Source organism: Hemitrygon akajei, chromosome 10 (genome assembly GCF_048418815.1).
Source record: "Hemitrygon akajei chromosome 10, sHemAka1.3, whole genome shotgun sequence".
NCBI lineage: Eukaryota > Metazoa > Chordata > Chondrichthyes > Myliobatiformes > Dasyatidae > Hemitrygon > Hemitrygon akajei.
In genome coordinates this window covers 57,910,033-57,927,547 of record NC_133133.1, presented here as the reverse complement: position 1 = coordinate 57,927,547, position 17,515 = coordinate 57,910,033, and the positions used below count along the sequence as shown (strand labels likewise).

The 17,515-nt window shown below is 38.7% G+C and overlaps 1 protein-coding gene across 2 annotated transcripts in view; it reads left to right on the top strand.

The window, feature by feature from the left end:
* Positions 1 to 17,515, top strand: part of chm (CHM Rab escort protein) — a 125,292-nt gene that overhangs the window by 57,605 nt on the left and 50,172 nt on the right. Inside the window, exons 5-8 of one of the 2 annotated variants that reach the window (XM_073058387.1) lie at positions 167 to 608; positions 1,122 to 1,238; positions 4,875 to 4,995; positions 6,666 to 6,888. In XM_073058387.1, coding sequence (XP_072914488.1) covers positions 167 to 608; positions 1,122 to 1,238; positions 4,875 to 4,995; positions 6,666 to 6,888 — 903 coding nt within the window. Of the gene's footprint in view, positions 1 to 163; positions 609 to 1,121; positions 1,239 to 4,874; positions 4,996 to 6,665; positions 6,889 to 17,515 lie in introns of both variants that reach the window. The other variant, XM_073058386.1, reaches the window with a different exon arrangement.

Genomic DNA, 17,515 nt, shown 5'->3' with positions numbered 1-17,515 from the left:
ATCTGCAGATTTTCTCTTGTTCAATGTTGTGTGATTGTTTTCTTTCCCCATTTTTGGGGTGAGTCACTGGGATTCAGATAGGAAAATAAAGATGGGGTAGACCATTTACCCCTTATTTTATATGGTATTTCTGCTTTGCAATGATTTTTTTTCTATTTGATAGCAGAGTTGCAGAAGATGATGTTGTGGAAGAAGGAGCACTTGGGAATAAGCAATCTAATGTAAATTCCAGTAGTACAGTAGAGGATGGAGCAGTGAGCAGCGAAGATGAGAAAAATCAGATGTCTGAATGTACAAACAGCAGTGAAGAAAATCCAGAAAATATCAAGGTCAAAGATACTTTGCATTCCACAAAGGAAGCTTCAACTGAAGTAATTCAACCAGAAGACAAGCCCTCATGTGCAGACGTTCCTTCATCCACCACCAGTGATACAAGTCTGGCCAAAGAATTGATTGCTAATGATGTAGCTTCAGTTGAGATTGAAGCTGACAGTGTAGAACACACTACTGATGTTCCTGCTCAAGAAGATAAAAATCAAACCAAAAAATTGACTTACTCACAAATTATTAAGAATGGCAGAAAATTTAACATTGATTTAACTTCAAAGGTAATGACTTTCTACTTCACTAATATTTTAAGATGTTTATAAATGTGACCATGGAAGTTAGAAATAGGCCTTGTGCTTTGTGGAATTTTGTATTGTGGTTTGATATGATTTGCATGGAGCAGTTCTGAGTGTCTTTAGGTTATACATATGGGCAGTCTGTGTTCATTGACTGTTGTTGGCATTTAAGCACCATCTGTGTTCAGTCTGTGCTGGGAAATTGAACACAAATAACCTGGAGAAATATTTATTCAGTGCCATAACACTTCTAATTCCACTTTTCATTATACTATGCGAAGAACTGTTGCAGGTTCTTGGCATTTCTGCTTGTCAATAAATCTTGAGAAGCAAACTCATGAGTTTATAGTGTCTTTATATATGTAAATACTAACATTTTTGTAAAGTTAATGTACCATACAGAAAGAAGGCACGTAAAACCAATAGTGATCTTAAAATAAAGTTGAGTTTCAGATGAATGTCTCACTGAAATGTAACTGAGATTTTGTGTTCTTCCAGTTTTTGTATTCCCGTGGTTCTCTTGTCGATCTTCTTATCAAATCCAATGTCAGTCGGTATGCTGAATTCAAAAATATTAACAGGATACTTGCTTTTCAAGGAGAAAAAGTTGAGCAGGTATTGTCATTTCTCTTTGCACTTGCTGCTTGGAATTGAGGCTGTTGGCAAATATATGGAAGGATATTAAATACATGAACCTTGATCTGTTTTTTGTGAACTTTCAAGCTAGTTTGGTAATTCTTTAATTAATTAGACTGGAGCTTTCTCTGCACATTATCCAATTGTGAACCAAATTATAAATATTACATTTCAAATTGTGAATGAAACTTAGAAGGCAGCTTTAATTTTACTATAAACAAATTACAATTTTAAATTTAGTGTGATGTGTTTGCACAGCTGCTCCTTGGCACAAGTTCAATATCCATGCTGTCTCGATGTGTCATGTTGTTATCAGCAAACCTGATGATTACACACTGGCATCATTATATTCACGCGAGCTTCTTTCCCTGCTTTAGTTAAGCTGGTGAGCATTTTTAAGAGTAGGGAGACATCTTACACATTTTTGTTTTTTGGAGTGGTGGGAAAGTGGGTTAGAAGAAGATTACCATGTCCAAATATTTGTGCTGCTTGGATCTTTTTGGTAGTTGTATGCATAAGTCTCATTGTGTTCTTTCATACTTGCTAAAGTCTCTTCATAATGTGTACATCCTGTTCTTCAATTAACTAACTTTATCCCCTTTTAAATGCTTGGGTACTAATCTCTCCATTTTAATAGTGCTGCTGAAATTTCGCTTTTTATTATTTGTGTTATGTATTTCAAGATCTCCTTTTCTCCCCCCCCCCCCCACCCTCCGAAAATAAGTTTGAGGATCCATTTCTGAAGCTCGCACTCATTCATCAAAATACTTTGAAATTTTAATTAGCAAGTGGACCCATGGTTAACAGCCCATAAATTGCTGAACTGTTTATCACTTGCATGTAATTTCAGGTAGATCACAGATCCACAAAGCAATTTGCAGGTTGAATATACAGTGAAATAACTGTCTATAAGGCGAATAAACATTCACCTGTACGCCTATCCAGCCAATGATGGACTTTCTGCCATTAGAGTTTTGTTTGCTGGAAAGTTTTTTGTTGTTTGCTGGAAACATTTTTGGAATGTTATATACATTTTACTTTAGGGCTGGAAAAACTTACCCTTTACATTCTAAAACACTTGAGATTTCATACTTTAGATTCAGGATGCATAGATTCAGGATTTTTCTTTAAGGCATCTCATGGATTATTTTCATCAGAAAAATGGCAAATTACTAATGGTTTGCTAGAACGACCAGACTTTCCAGTTTTGCAGGGAATATTGCATATTGACTAAAACATGACACAGAAAAGCTGCTGATATACTGAAATAGCTTTCAGATCAATAGATGATGTTTAATTACAATCCAACTGCTATTTAATGTTACTGCTCCTGATCAACAACGATAATTTGGCTCAAGGCAAGCTGGTTTGTATTCTGAATACAGAACAGGTTACTTGACAGGGATCAGATGAGGAAAATGGTTGTGGTTTTCTCTTAATTCAGCAGACTGGTGTTCATTCTGTGACAAATAATGTAATATGTATACTTCGAGCATCTGCTGTGATTCAAGAAAAATACATTGAAGTCTGTATCTCCACAGAAATGGTAATGTCCACATGGCAAGTTGCTAGACTTTGCAGCTGCATTGCATTCAGTGCCTGTTCCTGTTTCTTTCAATATGTTTTTTAGAATCTAAGATGAAGACAAGAATACTTAAACAAAAAAAAGCTTAAGAGCCAGGACCAGCTTGTGTTTGCTGCTGTCCTTTGCAGCTGTATCATGTGTGCTCATTTTACCTTGGTGCAGTTTCCTGTATTAACTCCGTATCCATTCTTTCCCTTTTTAAGTTCTTGGCAGGTAACTTGTGCTTATGAAATATCCACTATGGTGATTTTTGTTTTACTTTTGACATTTTGAACACTTAATACCATCTTTACTGCTGCTTATTTCGTATACTTTTAAAGTTAGGTCTTTTGTTTTATGCAGGCGGATATCTGATTGCAAATGTCAGGTTAGTACTGCAGATAAACTTTAAATACATTGATATATATATCTGAAGGAGGAGTGCTTGTAGGTCTTTGGAAGTAGATAGAGATTGCACAGACATTTGGGGATGTTCTTAGCTAATTTAAGGAATAATGTGGGTCTATTTTGAGACTTCTGATTGGAGAAATTGCTTCTCCATCAGTTGTAGTTAATATTGGGAGTCTAACTTTTTAAGGAACCATTTACTCCAACAGTTAAAATATTCCAATTGGGCTTGTGTAGGAATGTGGGTGATGATATAGGGCAAACAATTTTATGAAGTTTCTTTCTTAAATATTTGTTTACAAAGGCACTATTTTCTATAGGAAATAATTCCATGAATATTATTTTATTAGTGTTCTAGAAGTTGCTAAACTGAAGTATTTGAATTCAAGATTGCCAATTGTACGCCATAGAAACATTCTTGACAATGAGGGCTCACTCTGAAATGTACACTTTGTAAATTTCCAATAAGATATCAGGATGGGCAACCTTGTAGGCTTGGCTGGTTGCAAAGTAAGCATTTCTGAATAGTTCTGTTAGCTAAAGGGAGAAAGAAGGTGCAGTTTTGGAATGAGATAAAGAATCATTCAGCAGTGATAAACTAGTGGCATTGTGACCCAATCCCCAAGCAGGGAATTGCAGCGAAGTTTTAACTCTACACTGTAAATTTGATTTTTGTCATTGCCTGTGAAACAGTAGCTGCATCCATTTCAAAAATAAATTGCAGTGGAACTTCAATAATCCAGCATCCTTGGGAATTTGGTGCCAGTTCAGCAGACTTTTTGAACTATTGGTTATTACTTTTGTGCAGTTCTTAATTTAATGTTTGCATGTTACACATGTAATTTTATCAATGCGGCAATAGAATCCATTATTCTGAAATATAAATGTGCTTCAGCCCATGTTCATGAGCCTAGCTCTGTTTCTCCCTGGACAAGTGACCCACAGTTCCAAATAATACTTGGTGATCTATATGTAGTAAGCTGATGATTTGCAAACTCTTGGTGTATTATTGAAAGAGCCAGATGTGAAGCATCAGAATTTCCATATAATAAGTCAAGATTGTGCAAATGCTGGAAACCTTGAGCAACACAGACAAAATGCTAGAAGAACTCAGTAGGTCAGGCAGCGTCTATGGAAATAAATAAACAGTTGACATTTTGGGCTGAGACCCTTCATCAGAATGCACAATAACTTCCATATCTTAGTTCACTATACAACCTCATGAAGTTGCACTCTTTGCGCGAGTGGACCAAGGCAAAGAAGCTAGTAAGCATGAAAGTCTGTTTCACTTGTCAGAAAATGCAGGTCAACTTTGCCCCTCTTTGTTGTGAAATATCTTTGAGGCCTATTCCTTTGCAGCAAAAGTTATTTTAAGAATTTGTTGTTTTAGTATAGTAGTATAGTTATTTTAAAATGGTTATCAAGTTAAAGTTCACTTGTCATTCAACCATACACATGAATACAGCCAATTCAAAGCGAACTGAAAAGTAACCTTTAAAAATGGTTTACTACATTGCGTACTGCTGTTTGGTACTTTGTGGAAGCCTTTGAATTTTCTGTTTGAATACTGTACAACTGATTTGTATATTGCAGTACTTTCTGAAGGAAAGGTTATTACAGATTCTTTCCTCTTGCTATTTCAGGTGCCTTGCTCCAGAGCAGATGTCTTTGCCAGCAAACGTCTCACCATGATAGAAAAGCGAATGTTAATGAAGTTCCTTACTTTCTGTTTGGACTATGAACAACATCCAGATGAATATCTAGGTACTCGAATGACCAAAGCCATTCTGTATTTTTATTTCTCTCCTTTCATAATTTAGGAGGTGACTCACTAGTACTGTGCAACACGACATATGGAATGTGGATTTAATTCATTCGGTAACATTGTTTTATCTGGCCTTCTCTGGTCAATAGTGAGCTGCTCCCATTCATTGCTTCCATGTCCACATCGACTTGCAATACCTACTTGACTTGAGTTCTCAGCATGGTTATCTTTGGTTGGCGGTGACCTTTAGTAGGCCTTTGCCAACTGCCAGCACAGTAGACAGGTTCCCTTTCTAAGTTGTAACTGCTGGTTGATCCCTGTGTGAAGACATAACCAGCTATCTAAGTACTGAGTGTCTGAATGTCAGTGACATTATTAAATGTTTAAAAATAGTCCAAAACAATTTCTAATGGCATGAATTTTATGAAAATTTAAAATAGTTAAATACATTTAAATTCTGTTAACAAATGGCTTGAAACTTGCCCCGTGATGTGATTGTTCAGTACTGTGAATGGAGATGCTAAATCTGCTAGCTTAATTCCAGCCTAAAATGTTAATGGTACATTTCCCTCCATAAATACAATCTGTCCTACTGGGTTCCTCTAGTGCTTTGTTGAATCTGCTGCATGCCTGGTATCCAGGTGCCTTTGTGTAATTGCTGGAGAATCTGCATGATGTTGAAGCATTACCTCTAGACCATGAAGAATATGCATTGGCACTCACATGGAATGAATAGTGGCAACATTTCTCAAAGTTTGTGGCTTCTATCTTTGCACTAATGACCTTCAAAAAGCAATTTTGAATTTAAATCTTGCCCTTCCCTCAAAAAAGGACTTGCGTATCACTGGTTTACTCCACTCAATTCCTTGTTTTGCCATGATTCCACTTGTTTTTGTGTATATTCTCAGATTTTCTTTTAGTCTGTTTTCTGAGAACCTTGCGCTATTTCTTTTTGGCTCTGTATTTTATATAATTGAAAAGGAGAGTAAACTACAGATGCTGGAAATACTTAGCCCATCAGACAGCATCACTGTGGAGAAAGATCATTAATATTTTGCGTTATAAACCCTTGATAATTATGCTAAATCAGTGACTTGAAACATTAAACATTTTTTTTCTCCGAACAATGCTGCCTGACTTGCTGGTTATTTTGGCCGTTTTTGTTTATCTGTGTTATGATAACCTATTACTGCTAGAAGATCCAAGGGAAGAATCTGTTAGCCAGTTCCTCAACCTTTGGGTCTTAGCATGGTTTTGAAATAAATACCAATATCATAATTATTTAAATAGCAATGAGTTTATTATTGGATCATCATAAGTGGCTTGAATTAAAGTACCTGAGATAATGAGACCTGCCAGATTTTTGTTTTCATTGTGGCTCTTTGTTTTGTTTTTCATGTTCCATATGTCTCCCGGCATTCACCTGGAAGTTTCATGGCAATTCCAACTATGTTTCTACAACATTTCTTCTTGCCAAACTTTGTTTGGAGAGAAGGGTTGTGCAAATAAAGTTTTTAGTTTTACTTCAGATCTTCTAGATCCAGGACCCAACAAATACTGCTGATTTGGTTTTACTCTAAATTATAGATACGGTGATGGTTTGGATCCCAAAAATTGAGTGGGTAATTGGACATTGTGTTGTAAATTAACTACATTTATTTATTTACAGACTTTAAGGACAGTACATTTTCATCTTACTTGAAGACACCAATGTTAACTGCTAGTCTTCAACACTACGTTTTGCATTCCATTGCTATGGTCTCTGAAAGTGCTAGCACAACTGAGGGACTCACAGCAACACAGCATTTCTTACATTGCCTTGGCCGCTATGGGAACACACCATTCCTTTTTCCCTTGTATGGCGTTGGAGAAATACCACAGTGCTTTTGCAGGTATGTTTATTTCTTCACAAAGCTGCAGCTATCTAAACTTACAATTATGGATAACTCTGAACATCCTCTACATAGCACCATCCAGAGACAGAGAAGCAGTTTCAGCGACAGGTTACTATCGATACAATGCTCCTCAGACAGGATGAAGAGGTCAATACTCCCCAATGCCATTAGGCTTTACAATTCTACCGCCAGGACTTAAGAACTTTTAAAAAGCTATTATTAATGCTTTTTGAGATAGTGATTTAGATGCATATCATATTTTTTACTGAGTTAAGTATTGTATGTAATTAGTTTTGCTACAACAAGTGTATGGGACATTGGAAAAAAAGTTGAATTTCCCCATGGGGATGAATAAAGTATCTATCTATCTATCTATCTATCTATCAAAAATACTTTAAACATAAATGTCATGAGTCCATTGAAATATCTTGCTCCAATTTTACATAATATTTAAATTGGATATTGAATTTTGTTGGTCTGTAGTGGACTTAATACTCAAATTAATGATGAAAGCAAGTGTTATCTGACTGCTTTTCCTAAGTATCCCAAATCATTGAAAGTCTGAGCATGATTAGCAATGATTTTGGATGTCGTTTCAGTTGGCTGAATGCAAAATGATGAACCGAAATGTAACTTTGATTCTACCCGTTTTTTTTTAAACCTCTAGTTCTAAATTATCGAGGCACTGGTATTTACCGGAGTCCCTATAGAGTTTAAATTATTAGGCAAAAGCTCTGTATTGTTTGTGGCGAGAGCAGTGAGTAGAACATTTGTTACCTTTATATTAGTACAGTCTGAATTGAGTATGATACTTTTACTGTTCACATTTTGGCATTGTGACACGCCTGATAAGGCCGTGCTAATTGACAGTGTGTGATGAGCTGCCACTTTGAATCACTGCAGTCCATCTGATGAAGGTACTCTCTCAGTGCAGTTGGGTAGGAAGATTTAGACACAGCAAGCTTGAAACACTCTTAACAGGAAATGATGCTTTTTTTTTGTTTTTGTTTTGCAGGTAGCTTCAGTATTTGTAGGTCATTCAAAAAAAACTTGCTGGTTTTTAGACTTTTAACAGTGTACAAACACAGCAGTACTGTATATTCATCATTAGAATGATGGACTGGTGAATCTAAATGCTTGCTGCTTTAATTTGAAGTGCTGTCATGCTACAAGTAAAATGATTTCTGATTCGGATGATGTAACCCTTTTTACGAGCAGGAATTGATGTAATTTTAAAACGTGAAATTAAAAAGAGCCGCAGATGCTAGAAATGTGCAGCAGATTAGGCAGTATCTGTAGAAGACTTAATTGTTCACATTGTACACTACATCAGATTTTGAAAGGAAACGTTAGTTATGTATTGCAAAAAGGGTGAAGATTGTTCAGGCCGAAACAATCAGGCTTTCTCGGTGACCAACCATTTTAATTCCACTGCCCAATCCAACATGTCATTCTATGGCCTCTCCTACTACCACAATGAGGCCACTCTTAAGTTGAAGGAACAAGACCTTGAAGGAAAAAGACCTTGTATTCTGTCTGTGTGTCCTCCCACCTGATGGTATGAACATCAATTTCTTTAACTTATTTCTCAGCCTCCCCCGCTCTCATTTTCCATTCCCCATTCTGGCTCCTCTCTGAGCCTTTCTTTTCCTCATCTGTCTTATCATCTCACTCTGGTTCCCCTCTTTTTCCCTTTCTTCTCCATGGTCCACTCTCCTCCCCTATCAGATTCCTCTTCAGCACTTACCTTCTCCACCTATCACCTCCCAGCTTCTCACTTTTTATCCTAACTCCCCCACCCACCTATCTTCCCTCTCACCTGGTTTCATCGATCACCTTGTACTCAATCCTCTTTCTTCTCTCACTCTTCCCCCCCCCCCCCCCCACCTCCCCAACTACCTTATTTTGGCTTCTTTCCCCCCTTCCTTTCCAGTCCTGATGAAAGGTCTTGGCCTGAAACATCAGCTCTTTATTCCTCTCCATAGATGCTGCCTGACCTGCTGGGTTCCTCCAGCATAATGTGTATTACTGAGTTTGGAGCGTGGACAGATAGTATGTGGGTAATACAGTACCTTTTGAAATGGTAGAAATGGGATGGCCAAGGTTTGAAGCCATCTGATTGGGAGATTTAGGCGCTATGGGAGCATGGCGGTTTGCATGACACTATTACACAGCTCGGGGTGTTCTAAAGATTGGAGTTCAGTTATGGCACTGTACTGTAAGGAGTCTCTGCACATCCTCTTTGGAATGCACGGGTTTCCTCTGGGTCCTCCGGTGACATACCAAGTAGATTAATTGGTCATTGTAGATTGTCCTGTGGTTAGTTAGGGTTAATCAATTGTGTGGGGGCTTGCTGGGGCAGCGTGGCTGAAAGGTCTGGAATGGCCTACTCAGCACTGTATCGCTAAATTAGTGAAAACGGTCATTTAAAGAAAAATATAAAAGCAGTAAAATGCAAAGCTGTGAAAAATATTTAGCAGATTCAGTAGTGTCTGTCAGTGGAGAGATACGAATATCTGCTGGGACATAGAATAAAGTGCAGGGAGACCTTGGTCCAGCTTTATAAAACATTGGTTAGTCTGCAGCTTGAATGTTGTATGGAAGTCTAGTTGGCAAAATGCAGGAAGGATGTTGTGCTGAGAAAATAGCTTGCTTTGTCACATATGTACATTGAAATGTGTAATGAAATGTGTCGTTTGCAACAAATCAGTGAAGATTGTGCCCACTAGTGCGGCCATGCTTCTGGCGCCAGCATGCCCACGACTCCCCAACCCAAACTGTGCGTTGAATGTGGAAGAGAATCTGAGTACCTGGAGGAAACCCACGTGGTCACGAGGAGAATATACAAACTATTTAAGGCAGCGATAGGAATTGAGCCCCCATCAGTTATCACTGTTGTGTAAAACGATGGGCTAACCACTACACTACCGTGCCACCTACAGGAGAGGGTGTAGAGAAGATTTCCCAGAAGATGTTTCAGTTGGAATGGATGGGTTGGATTTATTTTTACTGAGCACAAAGCTGAGAGGGGACTTAGCAACAGCCAGTGGAACTCGATCCTTGACCTTTCAGAAAGGAGAGGGATTGAGCAAAATTGTGGAAAATTAGTGTACGTGGTCAATGCCTTTATCCTCTTTGATGGAAAGAAATCCACAGTTGAGGAATATTTAAGGAAATGCATATCATCAGACCAGATATGATGAGACAGAAATTTTGAAAAATATTGTGAAATTTTTGCAGGAAAAAATAAATTTTAAATTTATCTGCTATCTTCGGCTTTCAAGTTGCCGGTTAATATTTCTCAGAATTTTTAATGGAATCCATGAAACTTTTTCTCCATAAAATTAATGTTGCTTAGAAGGGAATGGAATGCCACTCTTTCAGCAGAAAATTCTTTTTGTAGATGTAAGCTATGTCATGCAGATGTCCTTGTTATCCATATCAAGGCGAGGGTAGATTGAAGATGATTGTCGATACCCTCAAGTTTTCATTGTTCTGAAGTTGAAGTGGTAAAATCATTTTGGGCATCTCAAGCCTGGATGCTTGAAATTTCAGTGAGAAAAACAGTACTGAATTGTCTCTGCTTATTTCTCACCAACTATCACTGACAAAAATCACTGCCTTTTGAACATAAACATGCAACTGATGCTATTTAAAAACTGTTTCTTCTAAGCACAATGTAGTGTCTACATATTGTGCCTAGTGGCTGCACAAGTGCTTGCAACTGATGCCAGTTAAGACCAGTTCGGCAGTGGTCTCCTGCCCTAATTAAGTGGTGGAGTGTCACAAATAAACAAATGGAATTCCAGCTATTTTTTTGATTAGTTTTTGTTTATTCAGAGTTGTCCCAAATAAGCAGCTGCCCTGTTGAACTAATGGCCCAGTTAACCGGAATCCACTTTTTTTTGAACAAGCAAAACAAAATTAAGTTGAATTGTGGGAAACAGATTAAGAGCATGTGAACAGAATATACTTAATCAAGAGCTTGAATAATATACATTGAAGATAGTTAATCCCAATTAACTTTGCCATTGTGAACTTAAAATGTAATATGCAGATACAACCTTTTTGTTTCAGCTGGCAACATTTTTTGAATGGTTTAGCCATATCCTTGTTTGTGTCTAAATTGCAATGTTTCAAGGTGACCAGAAATAATATAAAATTATTTACACATTTTTTGTCACCTTTCAATTTTTGTAATGTTCTTATGCTTGTTTGTTTTAAGGGAAAACATGAAAATGTTTTAACTTGGTCATTGTGCACTTTAATAAAATAGTTAATAATTTGCAGATTCAATGAGTCACATGGGATTTTATATTTTCTATTCCATGTTTGGAAATGTAGTTTAAGTTGAAATGGTTTCCAAACTCTGTAACAGAAGCAAAAGTAGCCCTCAAGCCTATTTAGTTCTTGTTATGTTAGCTTTTAATTAAGAAAAACAACTAGTTAGAGGCAGTATTTTCTCTCCATTAATGTAAGTGTGTAATGAAGATTTATTTTGGAAGTGACCTTCAGTATATTAGCAAAAACAGTAATCAGCAGAATTAATAGAATAATCAAATTATATACAGAACCATAAATCATCATGTATAGTGCTGTCAGAGTTCAGCTATTAATGGGTCTTATTGTTTAGCAGCTGCATTAAAAATTGCTTTCACTGATTTGTCTTGATAGGAACTGAAATGCCATTTAAAGACTATGTGAAGCAGTATGATGCGAGGTCTGGAGTTTTTGCAGTTGTTAATTTAGTCATAATATGATTTGATACTGGAAGGCTAAAGGTGAGAACAAATACAGTTTATGCATCCTTTTTACAGTGAAATGCACATTAGTAATGGTAGCAGGTAGTTGGATATTTCAAATGACATTACAATTTTTTTAGGGTTAATAACATGAAAAGGTTCCTCAACTCCTGTACAGACTGCAATTATCAGTTATTTTCTGTATATGACTAAAACTGGTTGCCTTTGGTATACTAATGTAAAGGTTAATGGGGATGACCCTTATTTCTTCAATGGTCCAAGTGGTTCAGTTTAAATCCTGATGGTGCAAGCTAAAACCAGAGCTATTTTGTAGTCAGTAACTTAAAGTTCAAATTCAATTTTTTGTCGTTCAGCTGTACACTTAACATACCACCAAATGAAACAATATTCCTTTGGAGAAACACAGTACATATAACTCACACCAAACACCAAGTGATATTACCACAAGTAAATTAACAAATTAAAAGATGTATTTATGACACAAGTTCACAGTATTATGCTCCTGGGCTTCATGCATGATGAGACCTGGGTGGTGGCAGAGTTTGGAAGTCTTATGGCCTGTGGGAAGAAGCAGTTTCCCATCCTAACAGTTCTTGTTCTAATGCTATGGTACCTTCTGTGTGATGGTAATGGTTCAGAGAGATTGTTGGATGGATGGGCGATTTTCTGTCAGATGCCCCGCAATGTCCATACCAGAGGATGATGCAGCTGGTCAGGACAGTCTCAATAGTCCTCCTGTAAAAGTGGATCAGGTGTGGGGAAGTCTCACTCTTCTCAGTCTCCTCAGGAAGTACATAAGCTGTTGTGCTCTCTTGACCAAAGAGGTGGTGTTGAGGAACGAGATGAGATCATCAGTTAAGTGCACACCCAGAAGCTTAGTGTTCATTACTCTCTCCATGGAGGAGCCGTGTATGTGCAATGAGGAGTGATCGGCCTGCACTTTCCTAAGGTCCACAGTTATGTCTTTGGTCTTGTCCACACTGAGACTCAAGTTGTTGTGCTTGCACCATTCTACCAGCTGCTCTATGTCCTTTTTGTACACCGTTTCATTGCCGTTATTAATGAGGCTTACCACAGTTGTGTTATCAGCAAACATGATGATTCAGTTTGAATCAGATCCAGCAACACAGTCATGCACAAGCAACAGGCTGAACACGCAGCCCTGAGGACCTCCGGTCAGACTGACAGAACTACGTGGATGGAGACAGGTGATGGAACCCAGATCTGAGAGTTGTTATTGCTTTGTGGAATTCAAGTTTTGTGTGAGCAGGAGAAACAAGATTAATAATCCCCTGGGTTCACAAATCAGTGAGACCAGAGTTCAAAGGCTCTTCTTTGGGTTCTCACCATCAATGGTACCAGATCTGAGGCCTAGTTTTCAGTGATCAAAGTGAACTGGAATCGATACCAAGGATTGAAGCCAGAGGGTGAATCGGAAACCTAGAAGTCAAGTGCAGTTGGTTGGAGCAAAGTCTGTGAATCTCTATGTCTGCTGGGAGATTGAAGCCCAGTGTCTTCACGCCTACGTGCGTGTCAGTTGGAGCTAGAGCCCTGTCCTGGGGTTAAAGGACTGTGCACCTGTGTGCGTGGGTGGGAGGGAGGAATGGTGCTTGTTTTTGCTATTGGTGTGTGTTGCTTATTGTATTTTGTGTTTGTGGCATTGTGGGCATGGTTTTTTGGCCCTGGAATGTGTGGCAACACTTGCAGGATCCACTCAGCACACACTTTGTGTTGGTTGTTAATGCAAACAAAGCATATCACTGGAAAAAAAGTACTGTCAATGTTTCGGGCCAAAACCCTTCAGCAGGACCCTTCTGTCCTGCCAAGGGGTTTTGGCCCGAAACATTAACTGTGCTTTTTTCCATGGATGCTGTCAGACCTGCTGAGTTCCTCTAGTATTTTATGCATATCGCTCGGCTTTCCAGCATCTGCAGATTTTCTCTTGTTTGTAACCCATTTCACTGTATGTTTCGATGTACTCATGACAAATTTGATTCTTGAATCAAAAATCAATTTTCTCCAGTCCAGCTGAGGGTCTTGGCCCAAAATGTCCGAATGTACTTTTTTTCCATAGATGCTGAGTTCCTCCAGCATTTTGAATGTGTGTGTTGCTTTATAATGTAAGGTAGACATGAGGAAATCTGCAGATGCTGGAAATTCAGGCAACACACAGAAAATGCTGGTGGAATGCAGCAGGCCAGGCAGCATCTATAGGAAGTAGTACAGTCGACATCTCTGCCTGAAACATCGACTGTACTTATTCCTATAGATGCTGCCTGGCCTGCTGCTTTCCACCAGCATTTTGTGAGATATAAGGTATTCAGTAGCTATTGCCCATCCTTGTTTTTCCTCAGAAATAATGTGAATTATTAAAATGTGGGTATTGTCTCTAGAACAGTTTTTATACTGGGTTATGAGGCAAGATGCAACTCTAGTTATTTGGAAGTACAGTTGACCCTCCTTATCCGCGGGTTCCGCATGCGCGGATTCAACTAACCGCGGATCGGGAAAACCTGCAAGTTCTCTCTCCAGCACTCGTTGTTTGAGCATGTACAGGCTATTTTTTCTTGTCATTATTCCCTAAACAATACAGTATAACAACTATTTACATAGCATTTACAATTCAGGGGTGTCAAACTCATTTTAGGTCACGGGCCGGATTGAGCAAAATGCAGCTTCATGCGGGCCGGATCAGTCGGACGCGTGCGAACGTAGCTTTCGTTGCCTCCGTTTTTTCAGCCTGCTCTCATGTGTCTCAGTCTCTGCTATAACTACAAAGTATTACACTTTACAAATTCCGTTTCTTATGAAGAAGACTGCCGAGCAAGACTGCCGAATAAACACTAAAAACCCTGAAAACCTGGTACCTGAATAAACTCAGCATTAGCCATATCATACGCCATAGGCGCTTCGATTACTGGGGCCAGCTTTAATAGTAATTAGATATTATCTCGCGGGCCAAAGATAATTCCACCGCGGGCCGGATTTGGCCCGCGGGCCTTGAGTTTGACATATATGATTTACATTGTATTAGGTATTATAAGTAATCTAGAAATGACTTAAAAGTAGAGGCAGTCCCCGGGTTATGAATGAGTTCTGTTCCTGAGTCCGTCTTTAAGTTGGATTTGAAGTCGGAACAGGTACATCCAATATTATGTAGCGTCAGTCACACGTTTTTCTTAGTACATAGTACATATTTTACCTTTCTATGCATATAAAACACTGAAGAAACATACATATTTCTATAATTAAACCACTGCGTTGCTTAGTAATAATTGTAGCTTTCATCAGGGCAAGGCCTTTCAAATGCTCCATTAAAATTGTTCCGATTGTTGACCGACTGTAGCCTAACACTTTTCCAATGACCGATGGCGTTTCACATCTTTCCGATCTCTTTATTATTTCCACCTCAATCGTGATCGTGATTATTTTCGTGAACAGAAACACTGCAGATTCAAGCTGCATCGCCGGCTCCCAATGTCCACCTCACTGAGACAGGTTAAATAAAGTCTGGGGTTCCGCTGGGTCCTAAAGACCACCGCACTGAAACAGATTGACTAAGGGACTTGAGCATCCGCGTCTTTTGGTATCCGCGGGGAGTCTCGGAACCAATACCCCGCGGATGAGGAGGGCCGACTGTATATACAGTGGATTCTGGTTAATTAGGATACATCGGGGACAGTACATTTTGCCCCATTTAAGTGGCTGCCCCAATTAGCTGTTGTTTCATGGAAGTAATTAAAAAGGTAATTGAAAAAAGACCGAGTAACAAATTATGTATTTAAATGAAATGCAGAACAAAGTAGAACACTACCAATACGGCTCAGTATTATAAAACTGTATTAGTTTCTAACTTATCAACGGAGGAATTGGCCCAAAACATCGACTGTTTATTCATTTCCATAGATGCTGCCTAACGTGCTGATTTCCTCAGGCATTTTGTATATATTGCTTAAAAAGTTTATTCTCTTTTGACTTTAATGTGTCACACTGGCATATCAGCAGATTGCTTGAAATTTTTATCTGGCTTTAGTCTTTTAAACTGAAGATCAAGTTCTCATATTCCACGAAGAGAAAGAAATGAATATTTGGCACAAAGTAAGGAAGTTGTGTAGCTATATCAAGCTTTGGTTCAGCGGCAATCAGAGTATTGTGTGCAATTCTGGTTGGTTCAATACAGAAAGGATGTGAAAGGATTCGGAAGAGGATGCCTGTAGGAGGACATGAGCTCTAAGAAGAGGTTGGAAAAACTTGAGTTACTTTCTATGAAGCATTCAATGCTGAGGCCAACTCTGATAAAAGTTTATAAAATTCATATACAGGTTTCCACCGCTATCCGAAGGTAGAGCGTTCCTATGAAATGGTTCGTAAGCCAGAATGTCATAAAGTGAAGAAGCAATTGCCATTTATTTATATAGGAAAAATTTGTGAGCGTTCTCAGACCCAAAAAATAACCTACCAAATCATGCCAAATAACACATAAAACCTAAAATAACAGTAACATATAGTAAAAGCAGGAATGATCTGATAAATACACAGCCTATATAAAGTAGGAATACTTTTCTATAATTATTGCAGCACTGTCCACCATAGCGAAAATCTCAAGCAAGCGCTCTCGGCAGCACTCGCAGCAAAAAACACTCGGCGCAAAGCACCCCCGGCAGAAACACTCGGCGCAAGCGCTCCCAGCAGAAGCACTCTTTCCAGTAACCTTTAAACTATGAAGCTACCAAATAACAAAAATACACAGCCTATATAAAGTAGAAATAAAGTATGTACAGTGTAGTTTCACTTACTGGAATCGGAAAGACTGATGATGATGGTGTGTTAGACTGAGTCGTTGGAGGTTGGGGTGGTGGGTGGTAGAGGAGACTGGGGTATCATCTCATTGTCGTTTATTTCCATCAGGGCAGGTAGGTCACCTATGTCTGCCTGCCTCAATGTCGAATGTCGAGTTTTGTCGTCTGCTGTGGCTGATGTGGAAGGCTTGAAAAATGACAGTATGCTTGACTGCTTAGCCTCGCACATCTTTCTATCATACAGTACTCAAACCATCCTGCAAATATGCCCCAAACCTACGTACCCTTTCAAAATTAAAGTCATACTTTTCTGCAATCATTGCAGCATTGTCAATCGCAGCGAAAATCTCACGCAATTGCTTCCCATTCAATTCCTGGACGTCTTCACTTTTGGGTCATTCGCTACTGCATTCGGCTTCAATTGGTATCCTTTCCTCTTCATCAGCTCTTCATCTGTCAGTTCTTGGTCATGGGATGCCAAAACCTCTTTAACATCATCTTCGTCAACTTCCACAAACCCTTAGCTAAACTCACTATGTCCTTACTTAGTTCACCACGATCGAAGTGCTTAATTAGGTCTAGTTTTACACTAAGTGTAACACCCTTACGTGCTCTTTTAGGCTTTTCTGATACCTTAGAACTCATCTTGCTAACGGATGCACAAAATAAATCAACATAAAGCACAGATGCTCACAGGCACGTGTCTAAGCAATGCCGGCTAGAATGCAGTTCTGGGGGAGGAGCTTGGCTGCTCAGGGCGCGTGCTGCCTTTTTTTGTAACAGTGAAAACACCTTCTGTTAGCGAAAACAGGTAACTAATGTAGGTCTTTTGTAACAGCGAGTTGACGTAAAGCAAATGTTTGAAAAACGGGGGACACCTGTATATGGTAGACAGAATGATTTTTTCCAGGGAGAAATATCCTATATTAGAGGACATGTATTTAAGATGAAGTGAGAGTTGGCAGAATTTAAGAGAGATGTGTGCTGCAAATTTTATTTAATATGGAAAGCAGTAGATGTTGGAACAGATTGCCATGGGTAGTGGTGGAAGCAAAGGTGATT